Source organism: Pelophylax lessonae (genome assembly GCF_965119305.1).
Source record: "Pelophylax lessonae genome assembly, chromosome: 3".
Taxonomy (NCBI): Eukaryota; Metazoa; Chordata; class Amphibia; order Anura; family Ranidae; genus Pelophylax; species Pelophylax lessonae.
The window spans coordinates 507,883,973-507,909,938 of NC_138770.1; the positions used below are offsets into that span (position 1 = coordinate 507,883,973).

The 25,966-nt window shown below is 43.0% G+C and overlaps 1 protein-coding gene across 6 annotated transcripts in view; it reads right to left on the bottom strand.

Annotated features, from left to right (window-relative positions):
- BIRC6 (baculoviral IAP repeat containing 6) overlaps nucleotides 1–25,966 on the bottom strand; it is an 807,095-nt gene that overhangs the window by 292,841 nt on the left and 488,288 nt on the right. For all 6 annotated transcript variants that reach the window (XM_082252286.1, XM_082252283.1, XM_082252284.1 and 3 more), the window contains exons 54-56: nucleotides 14,572–14,793; nucleotides 13,261–14,047; nucleotides 11,449–11,592 (exon numbers count right to left, since the gene is read on the bottom strand). In XM_082252286.1, the coding sequence (XP_082108412.1) occupies nucleotides 11,449–11,592; nucleotides 13,261–14,047; nucleotides 14,572–14,793 (1,153 nt within the window). The remainder of the gene's footprint in view (nucleotides 1–11,448; nucleotides 11,593–13,260; nucleotides 14,048–14,571; nucleotides 14,794–25,966) is intronic.

Genomic DNA, 25,966 nt, shown 5'->3' on the forward strand with positions numbered 1-25,966 from the left:
AAAGAAAACGTAGGAATTCTGACTTAACTGTAAAGTCCATATCTTGGAGTACAGTACAGGATGCAGAATATTCATACACCATGAGTTACAGGCACGTACTTTCAGGCGATTGAACACTGGCAAGCTTTTAGTGCCACACACCACTGCAGGACCTTTCCCCAACTCCTTACAACCTTAGTTTTGAAGAGCAATGCAGAGTAAACCAAGGAAAAATATGAAAATAGACAGAAAATTTAGGAAAAAAAAAAAAAGTTTCTTAGTTTGTCAGAAAATTTTGTAAATATGTAATTTTTCTCCTTCACTGATGTGTGCTGGTGAGGCGGTACGTATGGGCATTGCTGTGGTTATACTTATGGGCACTAATAGATGGCACTGACTGGCATCACTGATAACCAGATCTCCCCTGCGGGGAGATGCTACTGATCGGCTCTCCTCTTCTCGCACTCTGTCAGTGAGAGACAAGGAGAGTCCATTACCAAGGATTCCATGTGTACATGAGATTGGCTGTGATTGGACACAGCCGATCACATGGGTAAAAAGCCGTGTCATTGGCTTTTTACCAATATCAGGGTTTCGTCGTGGCCACAAAACAAGAGGGGGCAGTCCCAAAACAAGAGGGGACCCTGCCCTCCATAATTTTACTAAACGGCGGGTGGTGGTTAAAAAGAAGTATAGCAAAACAAAAAATAACATAAAAATAAATAAATATATATATATATATACAGTGGGTACGGAAAGTATTCAGACCCCCTTAAATTTTTCACTCTTTGTTATATTGCAGCCATTTGCTAAAATCATTTAAGTTCATTCTTCTTCCTCATGAATGTACACATAGCACCCCATACTGACAGAAATACACAGAATTGTTGACATTGTTGCAGATTTATTAAAAAAGAAAAACTGAAATATCACATGGTCCTAAGTATTCAGACCCTTTGCTGTGACACTCATATTTAACTCAGGTGCTTTCCATTTCTTCTGATCATCCTTGAGATGGTTCTACACCTTCATTTGAGTCCAGCTGTGTTTGATTATACTGATTGGACTTGATTAGGAAAGCCACACACCTGTCTATATAAGACCTTCCAGATCACAATGCATGTCAGAGCAAATGAGAATCATGAGGTCAAAGGAACTGCCTGAAGAGCTCAGAGACAGAATTGTGGCAAGGCACAGATCTGGCCAAGGTTACAAAAGATTTCTGCTGCACTTAAGGTTCCTAAGAGCACAGTGGCCTCCATAATCCTCAAATGGAAGACGTTTGGGACGACCAGAACCCTTCCTAGAGCTGGCCGTCTGGCCAAACTGAGCTATCGGGGGAGAAGAGCCTTGGTGAGAGAGGTAAAGAAGAACCCAAAGATCACTGTGGCTGAGCTCCAGAGATGCAGTCAGGAGATGGGAGAAAGTTGTAGAAAGTCAACCATCACTGCAGCCCTCCACCAGTCGGGGCTTTATGGCAGAGTGGCCCGACGGAAGCCTCTCCTCAGTGTAAGACACATGAAAGCCCGCATGGAGTTTGCTAAAAAACACCTGAAGGACTCCAAGATGGTGAGAAATAAGATTCTCTGGTGTGATGAGACCAAAATAGAACTTTTTGGCCTTAATTCTAAGCGGTATGTGTGGAGAAAACCAGGCACTGCTCATCACCTGTCCAATACAGTCCCAACAGTGAAGCATGGTGGTGGCAGCATCATGCTGTGGGGGTGTTTTTCAGCTGCAGGGACAGGACAACTGGTTGCAATCGAGGGAAAGATGAATGCGGCCAAGTACAGGGATATCCTGGACAAAAACCTTCTCCAGAGTGCTCTGGACCTCAGACTGGGCCGAAGGTTTACCTTCCAACAAGACAATGACCCTAAGCACACAGCTAAAATAACGAAGGAATGGCTTCACAACTCCGTGACTGTTCTTGAATGGCCCAGCCAGAGCCCCGATTTAAACCCAATTGAGCATTGGAGAGACCTTGAGAGACCTAAAAATGGCTGTCCACCAACGTTTACCATCCAACCTGACAGAACTGGAGAGGATCTACAAGGAGGAATGGCAGAGGATCCCCAAATCCAGGTGTGAAATACTTGCTGCATCTTTCCCAAAAAGACTCCTGGCTGTATTAGATCAAAAGGGGGCTTCTACTAAATACTGAGCAAAGGGTCTGAATACTTAGGACCATGTGATATTTCAGTTTTTCTTTTTTAATAAATCTGCAACAATGTCAACAATTCTGTGTTTTTCTGTCAATATGGGGTGCTATGTGTACATTCATGAGGAAGAAGAATGAACTTAAATGATTTTAGCAAATGGCTGCAATATAACAAAGAGTGAAAAATTTAAGGGTGTCTGAATACTTTCCGTACCCACTGTATATACAGTATATAAATATATATACAGTGGGTATGGAAAGTATTCAGACCCCCTTAAATTTTTCACTCTTTGTTATATTGCAGCCATTTGCTAAAATCATTTAAGTTCATTCTTCTTCCTCATGAATGTACACATAGCACCCCATACTGACAGAAAAACACAGAATTGTTGACATTGTTGCAGATTTATTAAAAAAGAAAAACTGAAATATCACATGGTCCTAAGTATTCAGACCCTTTGCTCAGTATTTAGTAGAAGCCCCCTTTTGATCTAATACAGCCAGGAGTCTTTTTGGGAAAGATGCAACAAGTCTTTCACACCTGGATTTGGGGATCCTCTGCCATTCCTCCTTGCAGATCCTCTCCAGTTCTGTCAGGTTGGATGGTAAACGTTGGTGGACAGCCATTTTTAAGTCTCTTCAGAGATGCTCAATTGGGTTTAAGTCAGGGCTCTGGCTGGGCCATTCAAGAACAGTCACTGAGTTGTTGTGAAGCCACTCCTTCGTTATTTTAGCTGTGTGCTTAGGGTCATTGTCTTGTTGGAAGGTAAACCTTCGGCCCAGTCTGAGGTCCAGAGCACTCTGGAGAAGGTTTTTGTCCAGGATATCCCTGTACTTGGCCGCATTCATCTTTCCCTCGATTGCAACCAGTCGTCCTGTCCCTGCAGCTGAAAAACACCCCCACAGCATGATGCTGCCACCACCATGCTTCACTGTTGGGACTGTATTGGACAGGTGATGAGCAGTGCCTGGTTTTCTCCACACATACCGCTTAGAATTAAGGCCAAAAAGTTCTATTTTGGTCTCATCACACCAGAGAATCTTATTTCTCACCATCTTGGAGTCCTTCAGGTGTTTTTTAGCAAACTCCATGCGGGCTTTCATGTGTCTTACACTGAGGAGAGGCTTCCGTTGGGCCACTCTGCCATAAAGCCCCGACTGGTGGAGGGCTGCAGTGATGGTTGACTTTCTACAACTTTCTCCCATCTCCTGACTGCATCTCTGGAGCTCAGCCACAGTGATCTTTGGGTTCTTCTTTACCTCTCTCACCAAGGCTCTTCTCCCCCGATAGCTCAGTTTGGCCGGACGGCCAGCTCTAGGAAGGGTTCTGGTCGTCCCAAACGTCTTCCATTTGAGGATTATGGAGGCCACTGTGCTCTTAGGAACCTTAAGTGCAGCAGAAATCTTTTTGTAACCTTGGCCAGATCTGTGCCTTGCCACAATTCTGTCTGAGCTCTTCAGGCAGTTCCTTTGACCTCATGATTCGCATTTGCTCTGACATGCATTGTGATCTGGAAGGTCTTATATAGACAGGTGTGTGGCTTTCCTAATCAAGTCCAATCAGTATAATCAAACACAGCTGGACTCAAATGAAGGTGTAGAACCATCTCAAGGATGAGCAGAAGAAATGGAAAGCACCTGAGTTAAATATATGAGTGTCACAGCAAAGGGTCTGAATACTTAGGACCATGTGATATTTCAGTTTTTCTTTTTTAATAAATCTGCAACAATGTCAACAATTCTGTGTTTTTCTGTCAGTATGGGGTGCTATGTGTACATTCATGAGGAAGAAGAATGAACTTAAATGATTTTAGCAAATGGCTGCAATATAACAGAGTGAAAAATTTAAGGAGGTCTGAATACTTTCTGTACCCACTGTGTGTATATATTATATATATATACACACACACACACATTATTTATTTATATATATATATATATATATATATATATATATATATATATATATATATATATATATATACATACATACATACACAGACATATATAGTGCCTTGCAAAAGTCTTCACCCCCCTTGGCTTTTTACCTATTTTGATACATTATATAGCCTTAAGTTCAATGTTTTGTTAATCTGAATTTTATGTGATGGATCAGAAAACAATAGTTTAAGTTGGTGAAGTGAAATGAGAAAAAAAATTAACATAAAAACTATTTTTTAGAAATATAAAACAGAAAATTGGCATGTGCGTATGTATTCACCCCCTTTGTTATGAAGCCCATAAAAAGCTCTGGTGCAACCAATTACCTTCAGAAGTCACATAATTAGTGAAATGATGTCCACCCGTGTGCAATCTAAGTGTCACATGGTCTGTCATTACATATACACACCTTTTTTTAAAGACCCCAGAGGCTGCAACACCTAAGCAAGAGGCACCACTAACCAAACAATGCCATGAAGACCAAGGAACTCTCCAAACAAGTAAGGGACAATGTTGTTGAGAAGTACAAGTCAGGGTTAGGTTATAAAAATATCCAAATCTTTGATGATCCCCAGGAGCACCATCATATCTATCATAACCAAATGGAAAAAACATGGCACAACAGCAAACCTGCCAAGAGAAAATGTATGGAGTAAAGGTGCTCTGGTCTGATGAGACTAAAATTTAACTTATCGGCCAAAGAAAACGCTATGTCTGGCGCAACCCCAACACATCACCCAAAGAACACCATCCCCACAGTGAAACATGGTGGTGGCATTATCATGCTGTGGGGATATTTTTCAGCAGCCAGGACTGGGAAACTAGTCAGAGTTGAGGGAAAGATGGATGGTGCTAAATACAGGGATATTCTTGAGCAAAACCCGTACCACTCTGTGCATGATTTGAGGCTAGGACGGAGGTTCACCTTCCAGCAGGACAATGACCCCAAACACACTGCTAAAGCAACACTTGAGTGGTTTAAGGGGAAACATGTAAATGTGTTGGAATGCCCTAGTCAAAGCCCAGACCTCAATCCAATAGAAAATCTGCGGTCAGACTTAAAGATTGCTGTTCACAAGCGCAAACCATCCAACTTGAAGGAGCTGGAGCAGTTTTGCAAGGAGGAATGGGCAAAAATCCCAGTGGTAAGATGTAGCAAGGTCATAGAGACTTATCCAAAGCGACTTGGAGCTGTGATTGCTGCAAAAGGTGGCTCTACAAAGTATTGACTTTAGGGGGGTGAATAGTTATGCACATTGACTTCTGTTATTTTGTCCTATTTGTTGTTTGCTTCACAATAAAAAAAAAAAAAAAAGAAAATCTAAGTTGTGGGCATGTTCTGTAAATTAAATAATGCAAATCCTCAAATAATCCATGTTAATTCCAGGTTGAGGCAACAAAACATGAAAAATGCCAAGGGGGGGTGAATACTTTTGCAAGACACTGTATATATACATACATTCATACACACAGTATCTCAATAATATTTTATTATATCCTAAGAGAAAATGTCCAAATTGGGCCCAATTAGCCATTTTCCCTCCCGTTGTCATGCGACTCAGTGTCACAAAGTCTCAGGTGTAAATAGGGAGCAGGTGTGTAAATAGGGAGCAGGTGTGTAAATTTGGTGTCATCTCCCTCACTAGCTCATACTGGTCACTGGGAGTTCAACATGGCACCTCATGGCAAAGAGCTCTCTGAGGATCTGAAAAAAAGAAATGTTGCTCTACATAAAGATGGCCTAGGCTATAAGATAACTGCCAAGAACCTGAAACTGAGCTGCAGCATGGTGGCCAAGACCATACAGTGGTTTAACCAGACAAGTTCCACTCACAACAGGCCTTGCCATGATTGACCAATCGCGTGCACAGAGTCATATCCAGAGGTTGTCTTTCGGAAATAGACGTGTGAGTGCTGCCAGCATTGTTGCAGAGGTAGGGAGTAAACCTGTCAGTGCTCAGACCATTTGCCACACACTGCATCAAGTTGGTCTGCATGGCAGTCATCCCAGAAGGAAGCCTCTTCTAAAGAGGATGCACAAGAAAGCCCCCAAACAAGTTTGCTGAAAACAAGCAGACTAATGATATGAATCACTGGAACCATGTCCTGTGATCTGATGAGACCAAGATAAACTTTTGTGTTTCAGATGGCGTCAAGCGTGTGTGTCAGCAACCAGGTGAAGCATACAAAGACAAGAGAGTGTCTTGCCTACAGTCAAGCATGGTGGTGGGAGTGTCATGGTCTGGGGCTGCATAAGTGCTGCAGGCACTGGGGAGCTACAGTTCATTGAGGGAACCATGAATGCCAACATGTACTGTGACAGACATACTGAAGCAGAGCATGATCCCCTCTCTTAGGAGACTCTCTTCTCAGTCTTAGAGCTGATGGGGTGACAGGGGGACTGATGCTGTCCGTCGAGGCTACACAAACATGGCCGCCGATCTACAGCACAAAAGGCCATAAGAAAATGGCAGTGCCACGCAGCTCCCGGGGCCCAGGGGGGACCCCAGGAGCACCAAACACAATCCCAGCAGGAAGGGGGGCCCTGGACGAAGCCCCCACTCAAAGGTCGATTGTTCGGTCACTAGCAGCTCGCCCCCCCCCCCATCCCCATTGCCAACTCGACACCCCAGACTGACCTAAAAGGTATAGCCACCCCATGGGAGAGGAGGGAGGGTGTGGGCAGATGGGGGGGTAAAAAGTCCGCAGAGGACCACCGAGAAGGTGGGGGGGCCTGCATGGAATGGAGGGGAACCCGGGGGGCCCACGTCCACCCTAAAAACCTCAAGGGTTAGAGGGGGGACAGCTACTTACCATACCAGGAACTGGGTGGGCACCGCTCCTGACAGACCACCGCTCCATCGGAAAAGGGGGGGCTGTTGGCCAGGAGGGACGCTGTAACTCAGGCCAAGGCCAGATAATATGCACCCTCGCAAAACGTTTAACTTGCAGGTCACCCCCCCCGTCCAGTGGGGCTATGTCACGGCGGAGCTGAGGTCTGCGTGTTCACTGACCAGACTGGGGGGTACCCTCTGGACCTAGATTATCCAGTCTGTCGCCCAGTCCAGCAGCTGATAGCAGATTTTTACAGGAACAAAATAAAAAAGATAGGAAAAAAAATGCCATTTAAAAGGATCAGGGATCCCAGCAAGGAACTAGGGCCTTACTCCTGACTAGACAGAAAAAAATTGAGTGCCTATAGCTGAGAGTGGGAGTGCTTTTTCCTGCCTAGTGTCCTACTCCTGTAGGGGGCAGTATAACCCAATGGTCAAGAAGATAAGGAGCTGTGTCCATCAATGAACGAAAGAGAAATACGATTTCCAGTTGTAGATCTTCCTGAAAATGGCCTTTCTGGCCTTTAGCAAGATAGAAATCCGACTCCAAAATCTCTTTATCCTTTAGGGCTAGGGTTTCAACAGCCATGCCGTTAAAGCCAGAGACTAACAAGCGGTGTGGAATAGAGGACCTCAAAATGGGAGATCTGGCCAGTTTGAAAAAGGGGCAAGGGGTTGACAGCCTATTAGGTTCTTCTGGACCAGTTTAGTTCAATTAGAATCACCGCTTCTTTATTTTGAGGAGCAGTCGAGGCAGAATTTGCACTGAAGGGAAGGCATGAATTAGCTTAAACTGAAACCAGGCAGCTATTTAGGCATCTAAGGTCAGGGCTAGAGGATCCCTAATTCTGGCAAAAGATGTAGCTTGTTTTAGGGTTTTGAGGCTTGGATGTCCACATGCCCCATCTCTGGCAAATCAGACTGAACATATTTAGATGAAGAGATCATTCCCCTTTGGTCAAAGTGGTGGCAGCTGAAATAATCCGCCTGCCAACTGTCTACTCTAGTAATGTGAATGGCAGAAATTGCTGGACGGTGAGTGTGTCCCTATTGGAGAACACGATTTACTTACTTTAAAAGTAACAAGGCTCCTCGTTCCTAGATGTTTGATATTTGCCACTTTGGAGGCATTGTATGACTACACAGAAATTGGTTTTCCATTCAGAAAGGGAGTTCAAAGAGGTTGATAGAGCGCTTGATTACTACTCCTGACCATGTTTCTTGAATGGTCAAGAATTGGAGCAGTCCTCAATTGCCTGATAGACTAGCATCAGTTGTAAGGACTTTCCAGTGGTAGGGGAGGAAGGACTTTCCCATTGTTAGGGCTGATGTGGTGACACAAGATAAAGACCTTGCTTGGCTGGATAGGAGCATGGGTAAGTTAAGGGAAAGAGGGAAATTGATCACTTAGTCGAAAGTCTGGAGCTGTTAAAGTGGTTGTAAACCTCAGACATTAAAAATGAACAAAGCATATCCCTCTATAGTGTGTACTTGTTTTAATTAAGTTTTCCTGACACCAAGAGAAAAAAAAGTGAGAGGGGAGGGATATCTAGCTGATTAACAGCTTCAGCTCTGTTCCTGTGCGTGGGGGGGGGGGGGGCGTTTCCTCCAATCAGCTCTCAAAGCTCTCCTTCAGCTCTCTGACCCCTTTATCTGGCAGCTCAGACAAGCATTACAAATTCTAGACTTTGAATGGATGTAGAGAAGATTGCAAATAACCAGGTACAACTCATGTAGGAGGATTTGTTTCATTTCTATGTATCATCTAGGGCCAGTCACTTCACTGGGTATATCTAAGGGTTTACAACCACTTTAAATTTTCCTGTGAATATTTTCTGACAACTGACTGGGAGAGGAGTTCTTCAGAAGGAGGTCATCTAGATAGCCCATGACTAGAATGCCCTGGATTCTGAGCAGAGCCAGCAGAGGTGTGAAGACCTTTGTGAACACTCTGGGAGCAGAGGATAGGCCGAAGGGTTAATAAACATTAAGTAGGAATCTGTGAACCTGTCTTCTGGAGGTACTGGCAAAGCTCCTAGGACAAGAGATAATTTGGGGCCTTTTTCAAATCTAACTGTTCTTGGGCAGTATTTGGTTTATTTCAAAGAAGAAAGTGGTGATGAAGCAGAGTCTGGAACCCTTTTGAAGCCCACTGTTCTTCAGTGACCTCTGATAAACTTGTTAAGTGCCTCACCTATTCAACACAAAAGCAGCCTATGAAAGGTAAATCTGCAGCTTTCTCCCAATATTTTCTTCTTTCCGTTTTGGGTCTGCATGCTTCATATGGAAATCTGACTCAGGTTGACACATGGTAGTGGGAAAAGTGCTGGGGTGTATCTGAGCCCTGGACAAAAGATGCTTAAAAGCCCTAATCTGTCCAAAGAACAGTGACAGATGAGGAAAACCTGATTTTGTCAGGTAAAGCATGTGTGCCAGAAATAGAGCTAGAATCCGCCATTGGTGTTGGAACTTGGGGTTGTTCCGGTGCAAGGAACCCATCTCTCTGAGGTTTAGGGGTTTTTTTTTTTTTTTTTGGACAAGACAATAAAAGGTAAAAAACTAAACAAAAAAAAACAAAAACAAACAAACACTCTTTTATGCAATGTTATACAGCAGATGAAAAGTACACATTTGATTCTGTAATTTGTCTTGCTTAAAACACAAACATTTTTATTCTGGTACAAAGCATTGTAACGTTAATTTAGAAATTTTTTTTTTTTGCAATTTTGACCTTTTTAAAATGTGAAATACATAAATATATGTTGAAAGTGTAAAGATAATTAAAGCGGTAGTATACTCCGCTATTTGACTTTTACCTACAGTTAAGCCTAGAATATGGCTTACCTGTAGGTACAATTAATATCTCCTGCACGGTTTAGGAGATATTTAACCTGCATGCAGCCACTGATGTCAGCGGCGCATGCGCTCTGAAGGTCCGGCGGACATTCAGAGCTCCTTGCCGGATCATGCCAGAAAGTGAAACTCCCGAGGGACGTAATCGCAGCTCCGGCCACTCACAGCACCAGAGCCGCTGAACCAGGAAGAGACGCAGAGGGAGCATGTCAGCGCCCCCAGCGTTGTCCAGATGACTGTGTCGGGGCTTCGTTCTAAGGTATTTCATAATGAGCTAGTATGCGATGCATACTAGCTCATTATGCCTTTGTCCTGCAGGGTTTTTTTTTTTTTTTCTTGCGTATACAACCGCTTTAAAAAAAAAAGTTTAAATATTATTGGGTAATATAAGAGCAAAAGAACAAAAAAATTAAAAATGTATGAAAATACTAATTGAATGGAGAAGGAGAATAAGGAGTTAGAGTATTAGCAGAAACAGAGTTAATATGGGGTTAAATAGAAGAACATTTTATTTTTTAAAAAAACTTAAATTTTACTTGTTAGGTAGCTTTAACTGACTTTGCAGATTTAGATCTGCAGATGGATGAACAAAATGATACAAAAGTAACAATATGTTACACTGTATCTTTTCCTGAGCAAGTATGATTTATAAACACTGACAGGCCTCTTTCACACGGTCCACATTCCGTTGCGGACCGTGCTCTGCTCAGAGGGGGCCGATCCCCGCTGAGCCGGCGGATGATAGCTCCGCCTCCGCACACAGTGCGGAGAGGTAGGTGTCAGAGCCCCGCTACTCTCTATGGGGAATCGGATGAGAGCGGAACACTTGTCCGCTATCATCTGATCCGATCCCCTGGACGGATGGAAAATAGGGTTTCGATTCATCCAGATTTCACGGAAAGGATCGGATGCGGATGGCAGCGGGTGTCAGGGGACATGTCTCCGCTGACATCCGCTGCTCCATAGGGCTGAGTGGGGCATCCGATCAGATCCGCCTAAAAAACTGACAGGCGGATCTGATCGGAACGCCCGTGTGAAAGAGCCCTCCGACTGCTTTTTTTGACAACTGAAGCTGCCGACCCCCTTCCCAGTAAAAAAAACAATGCCAGCTTTAATAAAAGCCAACATAGTTTACTACTTGGAAGGGGTCCTGGCAAACAGGCAGAGAGACTGGATATGCTACACACATTTTGTGTACAATGATTACATTTTTTGGGGCTTGTGTAGCAGGCCCAAAGCCTGCAACTAGTTAGGTGGGACTGCATGCAGTGTACAAAAGCACCTAAGCATTTGGCTCCAGCAAAGAATCTGTGCCCATCTTCGTTGGTAACATGGCATATTCTGCTGAGCACAGACTGCAGGGACTGATCGTATTGAATGTGGAACTGGCTGTTAAGAAGGAATTGAAATACTGGCTAATGTGTTTTGGCCTATCCATTGCAGTGGAAAGCAAGGTACAGAACAGATACCTTTACTAAAACATTTACTTTTCTTAGACAAGACAGAAGTCTTTGAAATGAGTGGCAGTTTCATCAACTGTACACATAGTAAACGTGGGATGGTTTAGTTGTTAACAACTCAGCCTTTCACTGACAAGATCCCAGGCTTACTCATTTGGTATCCCACTAACATTTTCAAAAAGGGCAATGTAGCAAGGACCTAATCATTAAATATACTTACGGGACAAGGAGACTGGAGAAACATGATTACTTTCTCATCCTCCAGCATTAACTGCAGAAAAAGTCTTCGGATAAAGCCAGAGATATTGCCAGATGCTGGGAGATTTGCTCGCTGTGGAGATGACTGGAACAACTCACAAAGAACCTGGTAAATGCAAGGCAATTAATAAATACTACACCTAATTTGAGCAAACATTTTAAAATATGTCCTTTTTTACTGCAATATAGAAACAACCGACTTTGTCAAGTAATAGTATACTAAATGTAAACAGAATGCAATTTTAATGCAAAAAGAAAAAATATTAAAGCAAAATGCTGCCTTAATCACACTTTACAGGTAATCTAAGACTTACTTAGGTGAACTACTGCTTGCAGAATACCTTTATTTCCTGGCTCTGACATACTAGTCCAGGGGCCGTGCTGAGGCAGAGAAAAACTACAAAGTGCTCCTAATTGGAAAAAATATTCTACCAAACCCCAACTGTTAAGACAACACTGTAACCCGATAAACTTATTTTTCTGAATGTAGAGGTCCGCTGAAACACATCTGGCGAAAATGGTTTTATCGACATATTGCCGATAAAAGAAAAAGGTTCTGATTATGGTGCCGAAAACGCAAGCAATTTGGCCGGCAATTCACTGCGATTTTACTGTGCTTAAGGTCATGTGACTCAAAAACAGCGTCAAAAACTTAAGGGATCATTATTGATGCATTCATGCTGCGTTTTGAATTAAAAACTGTCATTTTCGGTGCACCTCTATCTGAATGCATTTATGTGGACTATTTAGATGAAATAATTCTAAACAGAACATACTAGCAAGGGCAAAATCACTACTTTACTCCAAAAAAAAAAAGAAAAAAAAAGCCAAACATCTTTCCTCAAGCCCCAGTTCACATATATGTGGTGCGAAGAAATGCAGGGAATCCTGAGTGTTTCCCATACCATGTTGAAATCGCACTACGTTCATGTGTTCTGCCATTGGTGTCAATATTCTGTTCATTACAACCAAAAACAGGTCGCAAAACGCAGCGAGATTGCAAAGTATGGATCCAATTCTGGTGTGGCAAAGTATGGATCTAATTCTGGTGTGGCAAAAAAAAAAAAAAAAAAAAGGATGCCATGCTTTTTCATGTGATGCAGTGTGCATTGCGCCCATACAAAATGAATGGGCTCAAATTGAACTGCAAAGAATTGCATGTGATTTGAATATGAATGGCCTACAATTCCTAACCGGATCACATGTAAGTCTCATTAGCATGTTTATTAGGGAGGAAACAAGCGGTTTGCACTTATTCCACCAATGCAGGCATTAACCTCCTATTCCTAGTTTTTTGTAAAATGAAAACATACGTTCTGTAAAAACTTTTTTTTCTTACTTTTAGATACTGTAAAAAAAAAAACAAGGAGTTACAACTTGGTCAAGTTTTTATTGCTATCTGTGGCTCAGTTAAGAGGCTTACTCCAACAACCTGTCGCAAAAGCGACATAGAAATAAAATGCTTTCCTTTAGAAGTATTAGGAAAGGCTGGAACCTCTGCTGGATTTTTTTTCCCGGTTTTCCTGTTGCAGATTTTACCTTATTTCCTGTATGGTCAAACTATTGTAAATAGGATAAGAAATTGGGGAAAATCTATCCAACAGGTTTTCAGAAAACAAAAAATAAAAAAACAGGCAGAAGTTTTAATCCTTTCCATGCTGTCCAAAACTGGGGAAAAAAAAAAGGTTTTGGCTTGATATATACTTTGATTTTGTAGCTTTACGGTCAGAAGCTAAATACTCTTTAAAAAAAGCTTTAAACCATTGAGTCCTACCTGCGCCATTAATCTCTGGTTGTTTGGATGACAGGATATGCACTGCAAAAAAAAGGCCACAGTTGCATTCTCCACGGCAGTTCTTTGCTGAGTAGTAAGTCCATTCCCTGCTGTGGAAGTCAGTAAAGTGCACCTTGCATTGGCATTTGTCTGTTGAGATCCATTCATATGCCCTGACGAACTTGCTCCAGAATGACAAAGTAAAAACAAAAGTGCTGTCCATAAGGGGTTAACTTCGGCACCCCCTAGCCAATCCTTCATAACATGACTATTGCCAACTTCAGTCAGAAACCTGAGAATTGGTGCAACCAAGTCTGCTGTTACTGGCATCCTACTAAAGTGCAGGGAAGAATGTTGTCGCCGCAACCTCTCTTGTGTGGCATCCATAGAGACGGCAGCACTGTCTGAACTAGATATGTGTGTAAAACAAAAGTTTACCAGGCTTCTAACAAGAAGTGATGGTAAACCAGAATCCAGCAGTTGCTTGATGGCTTCAGGAGACTGGGATGCAGCAGCAAGTGTGGCCAGATGTGACTCTGTAAGTGTGAGAGGTGCTTGTGCATTTTTAGAGTCATCTGTAAGAGCAGCATTAAGATCTTGCTTTTTGCTGTCATCTGTAATGGACAGTCTGTGCTGGCTTTGTATAGGTGGAGGGGTAATTCCCATCCAGCCCATAAGCAATGAAAAGTAGTTGGGGTGAATGTGACACATCGAGCAAAGAAGACCATCAACAGCTTTCTTTAATACCATGTTGCAGGGTAAAGACATAGACCAGTTATGCAAGGACCTAAAATAGAGAACACATTGTATTATAAACTACACGGATTTGTACATGCATGTTTTAAACATTTAAAATTCTACAGTCATAGAAAGTTAACGGGAGTAAAAAAAAAAAAAAAGTTTACAAAGTAGAACCATGGGCAAGCCACCAAATTAAAATTGGAATACATATACTTTAACAGATTTAGTCATATACAGTTAGAATCGTATTTAAAACACAAAGGGGACACCACAATCTCCTTTCAGTTATACCCTGCAAGTTTACACACACTGTAGTCTGCATTTTGCAAGCAATTTAAAAAATGTTTGTCATGGTGTGAAGCTTGCAGGACGTCACAGAAATATCTCTGCTTAACAGGCCAGAGAGAACACAGTGACTGGCGTAGAGGCACATATTATATACACTGTAGTGTTTTTAAAGCACTATGGTAAGGCTATACCATTCCATTGCTTATATACATTGTCCATAGATTTACATCTCACCATTTAAATACACAAACATACATGATAATGTGAATGCTTTATACTTACTCAAACAGCTCTCGATTAAGCAATCCAGGCAGGTCATATTCAACAGGAAGCTCATAGCTGTGCCACAAAATTGCTGCTACACAGTGCAAATGAGAAGGGGATGGCATAAGAAGACCAAACTCTCTAGAAGAGCTGCTTGGTGGAATGAAAGTGCTACGGCCGCTCCTTTTATGTGATGCCACTCTAGCAGAATCGCTCACCCATTTCAGCAGTGCTTGGATTCTGCAGGATACCAGTAAAAAAAAAAAAATCCAGATTAGCTTTTAAGTTTGATCATACCTTATGCTTACAGAAGAAACAAACAAAAATAAAATAAATAATAATTTAGTAAACCTGAAATTTTTTGCAAACATTTATATGCAAAATCTTGATAGCAGTGGTTATAGTTCTCAGGGATAAAACATGAGAAAATGTGTATTTTCCAGATGCACTGCATCTATTTTTTTATTTTAAATCTTTTCCACAATTACGCTTGTGGTTTGTAGTTATTTTTATTATACAGGATTTATATAGAGCCAGCAGTTTATACAGCACTTTACAACATAAGGGCACACAGTACAATTACAATACAGTTTAATAAAAGAGGAATCAGAGGGCCCTACTCGTTAGAGCTTACAATCTAAGAGGAAAAGTCAAGAGATACAAAAGTAAAAAAAATGGGGATAGGCTGATAAAGAAAATAAATGTACAGTTGTTGGGAGCAGGATATGCTCACTTAAGATTTTTTTTTTTGGGATAGTTTTAAAGTGGACAGAGTGGGAGATAGTCGGATATATAGGGGGTAGGGAGTGCCAGAGGATGGGAGAGGCTCTGCAGAAGTCCTGGAAGTGAGCATGGGAGGGAGGAAGTGACAAGGGAGTTAGAGAGCAGGAAGTCTTGGGAGGAACAAAGAGAATGATTCGGTTGGTATTTTTAGACTAGGTTAGTGATTACACCTAGTCCAGGATTACACCTAGAACCTTGGCATGTGAGGACGAGATGATAGTTAGGCTGATGATTTTCACTGAGAAGTCAGAGGAAGGAGCACGTGGGGGAAGAAATATGAGCTTAGTTTTGGATAGATTGAGCGATACCTTGATGCCTGTTTAAATGGCGACAATAACTTTTACCTCACCTGAGTATTATGCCAAGTAAATTATGTGTTTAGATGTGTTTACCTTTATATTGTCTGTTTCTGGACCAAAGCCATTTTAAGCCGATTTAGTGCTTCTTAAATAATGCGGATACCACCCACATTTTGCACAGTACTAGCACCTCTGTGCTCACAGGCATCCAACATTGTGTTTTGGCCTTTGATTGCGCACAGAGATTTCTCCAGATTCTCTGAATCTTTTGATATTATGTACTGCAGATGATAATCTACAGTCTTTGCAATTTTACATTGAGGAACATTATTCTGAAATTGTTCGATAATATTTTGACGCAGATTTTCACAGACTGGTGAGCCTTTGCCCATCTTTACCTCCGAGATGCTCTTTTTATACCCAATCATGTTATTGACCTCTTGCCAAACTAAATATTTGGAAAATGTTCTTCCAGCTCTTACTTGTTAGAACCACTTTGTCAGCTATCTGTTGCCCTGATCCAACTTTTTTGAGAAGTGTTGCTACCCTCAATTTCAAAATTACCTTTTTTTTCTTAAAATTGTACATTTTTTCAGTTTAAACATTACATGCTTTCTGTTTTCTATTGTGAATAAAATTAGATTGTGTAAAATCTACATAAAAACAGAATGCAATGATTTGCAAGAGTCCTAATTTTTTTGGAATTGGGCTGGTACTCCCAAAAAATGAGATTTTTGACTTACCGTAAAATCCATTTCTATGATGTTCACTGGGCACAGTTCATGATTTTTAAACATTGGGTTATGCTGCCCCTTACAGGAGGACATTAGGCAGGAAAAAGCTTTACTACGCCTATGCCAGTCCAAGGGAGTATACACTCCCACTCAGCTATAGGCACTCAGTTTTGCTACAAGCAGTGTCAGAAGAAAGCCAACTCCACAGAGGGGTGGGTGCTGTGCCCATCAATGAGCATCAGAGAAACTGATTTTACCGTAAGTCAAAAATCCCATTTTCTCTTTCGTTCATTGAAGGACAGCTCCTGATTCTTCTTAACTATCGGGATGTCCCAAAGCAGTGTTAAATATGAGGGGTGGGAAAAAAGCAGTAAAAAATTTCCATGGCTAACCATAGCCAGCCAGGTAACATGGAGCTCAACCATTAACAACTGGAGCTCACCTGAAAAAAACACAATACACCCTCAAAGAGGACCAGGGTCCTCTAAACCGCAGCCAGCAAAACCTTGCGGCCAAAAGAAGAATCCGCAGATACCAACACAACCACTTTATAAAAATGTTTGTAAAAGTGTGCACCAACAACCAGGTGGCCTTGCAAAAAAATCAAAAAACGTGCTGCGCCAGAAGTGCACAAAAATAATTAGTGATTACATGAATCAACAAGTGTTATCAACAAAATATGGTGTCCATCATATGTGCTATGATGAAACCTAAATGTTCATATAAAGTGCTCCAAAGTAATGATTAGTATATCCAGGTGATGACAGGACAGCCTCAATCCCTTGTGAATCAAGCAGGAACCACCAGTGTGTGAACTCCCTCCACCAGTAAGATTGGCCTCTCACCTTGATACCAGACCCAAAAGGGCCAGCATGAGCATATCAGGGGATAAACAGACTATCACAGGTAACCTCTCCAGCCTTCACCTCCGGGGGTCGCCAGGACATAAAATAAAGATAAAGCAAAGATCTAGTGCTCTCTGAATGTAAATAATGAGCTTTTATTGAGCATAAAGGGGTAACTCACATTTGTTGGGCACTCAGCCTGGCTGCTATTATGGCATTCAGTGTTGGAGAGTAGCACCCGAGCGATCGACGTCAGGCACGCAGGCTCCGCCTCCCTATACGCGTTACGCCTGGAGCGTGGGCTCCGTTTGGCTTCTTCGGTAGGGGCCTTGCAAACCTGCGTCACTGATGCTTGATGACGGAAGCCCAGGAGAAACTAAGCACCCTAGTAGAGTGCTCCTTGACAGGGAAAGGAGGAACCTGACCCCAATGCAATAGGCCTGAACCACTGTTTGTATGATCCATCTGGAAATGGTTGCAGAAGAAGCAGACAACCCTCTGTTTGTGAGTACAAATAGAGAGTTTGACTTCCTGAAAGACTCATAGCTGCCAGGTACACCCTAATTGCCCACACTACATCCAAGGCAAGCAAGGTAATTTCCTTCGGGTGTTTAGCCTGGGACACAGGGAAGGCAACACAACGTCTTCTTTAAAATGAGTCAGAGACCACCTTAGGAAGGAATGACAACAGGGGCGAAGCACAACCTTATCCTTGTGAATCACCAATAAGTTGGACAACAGGATAACACCACCAGTTCTGACACCCTGTGTGCAGAGGTTATAGCCACCAAAAAATAGAATTTTTGTAAGAACTTACTCTAAAATTATGTTCTCCGAGTCCTCTGACAGTCGCCGCCCGTTCAGTTAGCCTTCACTAGTGGATAATGGCCTCCTCTGCAGGAGCAGGCTAGGCAGTAAAAAGGTTAACATACAAAAGCCTTTACGCATAACACACCTCTAGGGGGCTGTTCCTGAGCTATTACCCATCAGCCACTAGGAGCTGCTCTCCAGTTTTGTAGCAAGCGGGAAAAATGTGCAGGAAATCCTGTAGGAAAGCACAAACAGTAATAAGTCTCTGGAACAGAACTGCCAAGGCTAAGATTCGACTCTTAACTGTACTCGGGGCCAAAATCTGGTCCACTCCCAATTGGAGAAAATTAGATTTTTGGTGTACCTTTAAAATCATGTTCTTGGAGTTCATCCCAAGACAAACAGCGTCTTCATATTCATGATAATAGTGTCATGCTGCCACATTCAGGTAATTGGACACTGGCAAAGATAAAAAGACCCTCGCGGGCACAATCCCTCCCAGTAAGACACAGCCTCAGTTTTTGGACTGGTCCCTTGACCCTACCGTTGACTTGCGGGGACGACCTGCAATGTTACATTTGACACTGGACTGTGCTCAATCCTTTGCCTGTTGGGCTAGTAGAGTACTATATGGGATCAGGGCAGTAATCTATAGCCCAGGATTCGTGTCTTCAAAGGCCCTAGTGGCATGCCTGTCTTGATGGGTGAAGTTTGGACCCCTTAGGGGTCCTGCAGCATTAATCCTTGAGTGCCTCTGACAAAGGCTGCTCTGGTACTGTATCCTTGGGAAGTGAGGGGGGGGGGGTGTAGGTGTTTTCAGTGGTCTCCTTGTTTATGCCTTAAGCCTGCTTCACTGCACACTATCTCTCCTAGTGGCTCTTCGAGAAGCTACATTGCAGTGTTCAGGAGGGGCGGTCCAGAGCCTTTTGGCACCGATTGGGTAGGGTATGCTCTTTGCCCTCTCCTCTGTATGGGCAGCTAGGGCGAAATTGCAGTGCGCCTTCAGAGGCATAGCGAACACATCCACCATCTTGAACCAGGAGAGCCGCTCACAGGTTTCTCCAGCTCAAAGGACTTTGTGCACACTGCTTTCAGGATCACTGGACAACACACAGAACACTTTTATGAGATGGTTATTTTTTTTGCTATTATCATTGCTCCTCTCTAATGGACTGTTGACTGTTTTCACAGCTAGAGCCCAAACTGTCTCAGGAGGGCATTTATCTGGGATGGGAGAGGTGGGGAAAGTAAACGAGAAGGTTCCATCGGGCAAGAAGAGAGTAATAGCTCCCTCCTATGCAATCTTACCTGGGGGATTATATGGTTCTGGGTGGCTCGGATTCCCTTTGTCTGTTTTTTCCTATTCCTTCTGGGGCACCATCCTCCAGTTCTTGTGTGTAAAAGGGAGGAATTTTTATTGACTATTGCCAGTTTAAAACAACTGGCTGGTTTCCTCTCTGGGTTGGCTCGTGTTGGTTAAATGCTATCCTTTTCTTTTGACAAAAGAGGAACCAGCAAAGTATCCGCTACAGGAAGAGGCGGGGTCTCAAGGGGTGAAGGATGTTACAAATTCTTGCTCCGAGGAGTCTACTCCTGAAGAAACCCAGGTACCTGGTTTGCCTTCTACTGGGAATTTGTTGGTTTCTTGGCAGATGTAATTCAAACCAACTAGAAGTTGCCACTCCTGGACATGTCTTCCCAAAAGGTTATTTAACTGGGGTCATGGCATCTGCTTTAGCAACCTGGCAGTTTCCCATCTTAACAAGACCTTAAATGTGACAATGGCTAAAGTACAAGCTTTTAACCACTTTAAGACCAGAGAATAAGACCAGAGGATTTGGCTGCTCACTGACCAGGCCCTATTTTGCGATTCGGCACTACGTTACTTTAACGGACAATTGCACGGCCGTGTGACGCTGTCACCACAAAATAGAGCTTTCGTTTGCTGGTATTTGATCACCTGTGCGATTTTTATTTTTTGCGATATAAACAAAAAAAGAGCGACAATGTTGAAAAAATATAAATTATCACATTCTTTTATATGAAATTCTCAAAAAAAAAAAAAAAGTAAAAAATCAATTTACATTTTAGGCCAATTTGTTTTCTGCTACATATTTTTGGTAAAAAAAAAAAAAAAAAAAAAAAAAAAAAATCGCAATAAGCGTATTTTGATTGGTTTGCACAAAAGTTATTGCGTTTACTAGCTACGGGAAAGATTTATGTAATTTTTATTTTTTTTTTTTACTAGTAATGGGTTTACAAATGGGCGTTCTTGTCTCAACATTCCACGAGGAGGTGAGCTGTGAGCTAGATAGGGGGAGACCAGTGGATGTAGTGTACCTGGAATTTGCTAAGGCGTTTGATACAGTTCCCCACAAGCGCTTAATTTATAAATTAAGGTCTGCAGGCATCGACCGCAAGGTTTGCTCTTAGATACGGAACTGGATAAAAGGGCGTGTCCAAAGGGTGGTAATAAATAGCGCATACTCAGACTGGTCTGAGGTGGTAAGTGGGGTCCCCCAAGGCTCAGTCCTGGGACCAACCCTGTTCAATTTATTCATAAACAGCATAGAGGACGGGATCAGTAGTTCTTTATCAGTTTTTGCAGATGACACAAAATTGGGCAGGGCAATAACTGCACGGCATGAAGCAGATATCCTACAGAATGACCTGGACAAAATAACAGAGTGGGCAACGAAATGGCAAATGAGGTTTAATGTGGAGAAGTGTAAGGTTTTGCACTTGGGGACTAAAAACATAAAAGCACAATACACTTTAGGGGGGGAACCTTTGGGGGAATCAAAAATGGAGAAAGATCTGGGAGTCTTGGTAGAGGATAGACTAAACAATAGCATGCAATGTCAAGCGTCAGCTGCCAAAGCCGGCAGAATATTAGCATGCATAAAGAAAGGGATGTATTCCAGAGATAAAACTATAATCCTACCACTTTATAAAACTCTGGTCCGACCGCATTTGGAGTATTCTTTCCAGTTCTGGTCGCCAGTCCTCAGGAGGGATGTGTTGGAGCTGGAGAGAGTCCAGAGAAGGGCAACTAAACTAATTAGGGGATTGGAAGACCTTAATTATGAAGAGCGTCTGCAATTGCTTGATTTATTCTCCCTGGAGAAGAGACGGCTGAGAGGGGACATGATCGCAATTTATAAATACCTCAATGGTGAACTCAGCATAGAAAAAAAGCTGTTCAGTCGAAAGGATTGCATGAGGACTCGAGGGCATACAATGCGATTAGAGGAGAAGCGTTTTAACCTCAGGCAACGCAAGGGTTTCTTTACTGATAGGGCTATAGGATTGTGGAATTCTCTACCACAAGAGGTGGTTTCTGCGGGAAGTATGGTTGCTTTCAAAAGACTCTTGGACGTACATCTCAATGATCAGAACATTCAGGGGTATGAGAGGATTACGGCCACACACACTTACACAGGTTGAACTGGATGGACTATTGTCTTTATTCAACCTCAACTACTATGTAACTATGTAATGGCGGCGATCTGCGATTTATTGCGGGACTGCGACATTGCGGTGGACAGACCGGACCCCTGACATTTTTGACACTTTTGGGGGTACCAGTAACATTACTACAGTAATCAGTGCTAAAAATATGCACTGTTACTGTAAAAATTACACTGGCAGGGAAGGGGTTAACAGTATGGGCGATCAAGGGGTTAAATGTGTCCCTAGGGGCGTGATTCTAACTTTCAGGGGGCGTGGCTTGTGAAGTCATCACAGAGACATGCGATCTTATATAGCAGGATCACATAGCCTCTGTGATCACTTCAGGGATAATAATAGACTGCTGTTTACATCAGCCGCCTGACCTCCTCTCTCAGCGGCGGGAGATCGCGAGGGGCCGCCGGTCATACGCACTGGCTCCCCAGCTGATGAGTGGGGGCGGGAGTGCGCTGACAAGCAGGGGCGGGAGTGCGCCGGCGGCGGTGCGCGCTCTCCCCCTAGAGCCTCCTGAGCGAGCAACGTAGTACGACGTTTGTTTGCCCAGGAGCGGCTGCCTGCCGCAGTAAATCTGTGGTGGGCGGTGGTTAAGTGGTTAAAGATGCAATGAAGAATATCTTATTGAAGTCCTCCTTTGCCCTAGTGGGGTTGACTCTGCAATTGACAGCTGCAGCTGTATGTGTGTTTCAGGCTCTTAAGGTTTGGGCTCAACAGATGAAGGAAAAGGACTCTTTTTGGAGAGACACTGAATCTGCTAGGTGTATGTAAGATTTTTCTGAAGCACTTCGTTTTTCGGCGGATGCGTTAAATTATTTGAAAACACTCATATCTGGGCCTTTTGTCCATACATATGCACAGAATCCCTTGGTTGAAGCGTTTGTCAGTAGAACTGCCTTGTAAAAAGCAAGTTGAACGTGTACCCTTTCAAGGGGAACATTTGGGCCTGAATTGGATGATTACATTCCAAAGAAATTGTGGGTAAGAGCAACCTTTCACTGCTCAAGAAGAAGGCAAAGTCCGGTGTACAGAAGAGAGTCCCTTTTTCTACTTTCAAGGTGCATTCCTTTTGGCATTCCTCAGCCTTGGGCTCTCAGCCAAAACCAAATGTTAATACCGCAAGAAATCTTGGCTCCCAAGGTCTTTAAATAGAAGACACCCCTTTGGACAGTAGAGACCGCGGACGATTGGGTTTGCAACGTAGTATCTAGGGGTTACAAACTGGAATGTCTGAGTTTTCCTTTTGTCTCTCCCTCATTTCACGCTGTCAAATGTGTTGTTGAATCCAAAAAGGAAAAGCAATCTTTTTCAGGCACTTGGTCGTCACTCGCACAAAGAGTAATTGCAAGTCTTAGAGGAAAAAAAGTTTCATGGTTTCTATCCGAACCCTTTCACAATAGCCAAACTGGGACATTACCCAATTCTTGATTTCATTCGGCTCCACGGGTTTCTTTCTGTGCAAAATTCCAAATGGAATCTGTCAGCTCAATGGTCACTTTCCTTCAATAGGGGGACTTTTCTGAAGTCAGTAAATAAAAAGTATGCATATGTGCACATGCCAATTTACCTGCCCCACCAAAGGTACCTCAGGTTTGAGGTAGAAAACAGACATTTTCAGTTTGTAGCCTTGCTGTTCAGGGTATTCATTGCCCCCAGGGTATTCACCATGCTGTCTTGGACCTACTGTGTTCCATATGGTATTCCTATTGTGGGTTACCCAGACAATCTTCTCAGGGAGCACTCTGCTTCTCTTCTGGAGTCCAATTTGCAACCGTTGGTATTCCCTTTGGAAAAGTTTAGGTTGAGTCTAAACTTCCAAAAACCACATTGACTGGAATACTTGAGCCTGATCCTGAACAAAGATCAGTCAAGAGTGATCCTCCTCAGAGCTTGTTGCTCCAAACTCAGGTGCAGTAGCTTTAGGAGCTGCATCAACCCTCAAACTTCAGAATGAGAGTTCTGGACAAGCTGGTTGCTTCCTTAAAGGTGGAGTCTTTTGCACAGGTTAGTTCCAGGCCTCTCCCAACTAAATAGCTCATCAATGTAGAATAAGAAAATAGTTGCTGGGTCCTCCATCACCACAAGACAAAGCTTTCCACAAACTGGCTGAAGTCCACACCGGTGCTGGCGGTCAGGTGGTCATTGCGCTGATGTCCTGGAAGGCCCTGACAATAGGTGCCAGCCTGATCGGTTGGGGCAGAGACCTGGAGAACTTTTTGGTTTAGGGCACTTGGTGATACTTCAAAATCGTAAACTTGTCCGCAATCACAAGGTCTGATATTCCAAAATGTTTTACGAGCGCAAGTTTTAATGGTTTAGCTGTTGAAGCCAGGGTTTTTGAGAGGGAGAGGAAGAGGGAGGGAGAGAGAAAGAGAGAGGGGAGTTTTTGATTTGGTTATCCCTACACGTCTCAAGGCTAAGAAGGTGAATTCCCACAGAATTTTCCGCAGGACTTAAGCCCTGTACACACATACCGATTGTCGGCCAAACGATCGGCCGTCTTTTGTCCGGTGCTGTTTTGTTGGTTGAAAAGTGCTCAAGACTGCACACGAATTTTGTCGGCCAACAACAACCAACTGCAGAAGTGATGTCATGTTCTGGTCTACTTTTCGTGTGTTTTTTCTTCACTGAGCATGCCCAGTCTTGATCATCACATTTTTGTCGGCCGAAATCTGTACTGACTGACGAACAATTGGCCGTTCTTTGTTGGCCAACAAACATTTTAAAGCCTGCACACCAGATTTTGTTCGGCCGAAAAGTCGCAGTTGGTTGTCGGAAGCATCATACTAACAAGCCGACAATCGGCCGTTGGCCGAATACTTACGGCCGACAATCGGTACGTGTGTACGGGCCTTTAGGAATCTTATTTTGCATGGTGAGGGGCGCATAAAACGTTACACTTGCAAGTAAATTGTTGGAGGAGTTCTGGCTTTACTTTATTGTACACCATGGGACACAAAACTTCTTCATGTCCATTACGATAGGGCTTTGCTGCCTCCTTCAGGTGATTGGACACTTGCCAAACCCCCCCCCCCCAAAAAGGGTAATCGTTTTCCTAGGCATAACCACTCCCATTAGGCAAACCCATTTTTTATTTTTTTTTTGCGTCTAAGGATGGTTATTTTTCTATGGCCTTCAAAATGTGCAATCTACAGAAGCCAAGGGTGCCAGATCTCATTAGGTATAAATCTGTGGAGAGGAAAAGTGGGACCGTTTAGATCAGGAGAAAGTGAGGGGTGGAGGGGGGGGTCAAAAAGAAGCACTTCTTCTTTAAGCCCTCTCAGGGAGATGATTTCCACCAGGATCCAAAATGCCTACTCTCATTACAGAAGGTTGTGTAAGCATTGCAAAATGGGTAATGCCAAGAAAGGGCAAACAGGAATTCATGCAGTGAAAAGAATCAGATGTGCATGGGAGACAGTCAAAGCTGGTCTAAGCTGACCTAGTAGCTCAGGGAGTCTCCTGAAGAGGGAGAATAATGAGGGGACTCCCAATGGTACTCTCAGAATCTCTGACTGGACTTTTGGAGTTCCCAAAAATGACACTGGATATGTCCTCTCACCAAAAGATATTCAGGCTCCAGTCTTTGAATTGGCTACTGCTGTGTCTTATCAGCTATCCTTTGTGGAAAAAAAGCCATTTTACTTCCTGAGTGGGGAAAGGTCTTGCATGTCTACGAGCTCTGATGAACCCAAGGCTAAAGACAGCCTACATCTTCAAATTAAATTTAAAAAAAACTGCTTCCATAAGGGCTGAAATTACATCTTGCAATTCTGAGGTCATGGGAGAAAAGTACAGTGCCTGAAAAATATTCTCTTCAGAAACAGACTTTGAGGGATTCTGAGTCACAGAAGGTCACTGCAACTGGAGACCCAGTCTTTTCTGAGGTCTTCGAAAGATCAGATTATGAATCTAAAGAGGAATGCACAGAGGCACATTTGAAGGTCAATATGCATTTTTGGGAATTTGACGACAAATTTTGTGTGGCTGCAGTATTATTGAGTCTTATTGAGCTAAAGAGACTCAAATGAGGTGACCATATAATCAGAGTCACTGGATTTAAGACGGTAGTCCACTCAGAGTAAATGCCCCTGGAACTGTTGGGAAAATGTAAGAACTGTACCCTGTGTGTCTGGGAACAGATATGTTGCGACCATGTGTAAGCGATCCACTGAGCTCCAGATGTGAGGAAAGGCCTCAGGTAGAAAAACCTAGGCAACTGACCACTAATGATGGTTGGATGGCCAAATGGAACCAAGGTTACTGTAGATGGGCAGTAGGAACTTATCTGAGATCAGAGTTCCATGTGGTGCTTTTCAAAGCAGAAACAGAAGGAAAGTGCTGCCCTAAATCGAATGGCAGGAAAGAGCACATGCAGCACTTCACCCAGATGTCCATGTTCAGTCCCCCAGCGTCTACCCTTTGCATGGTAAAACAGTAAGAAGCAGGAAATCTGAAAAGTGCACAGTGGTGCAAA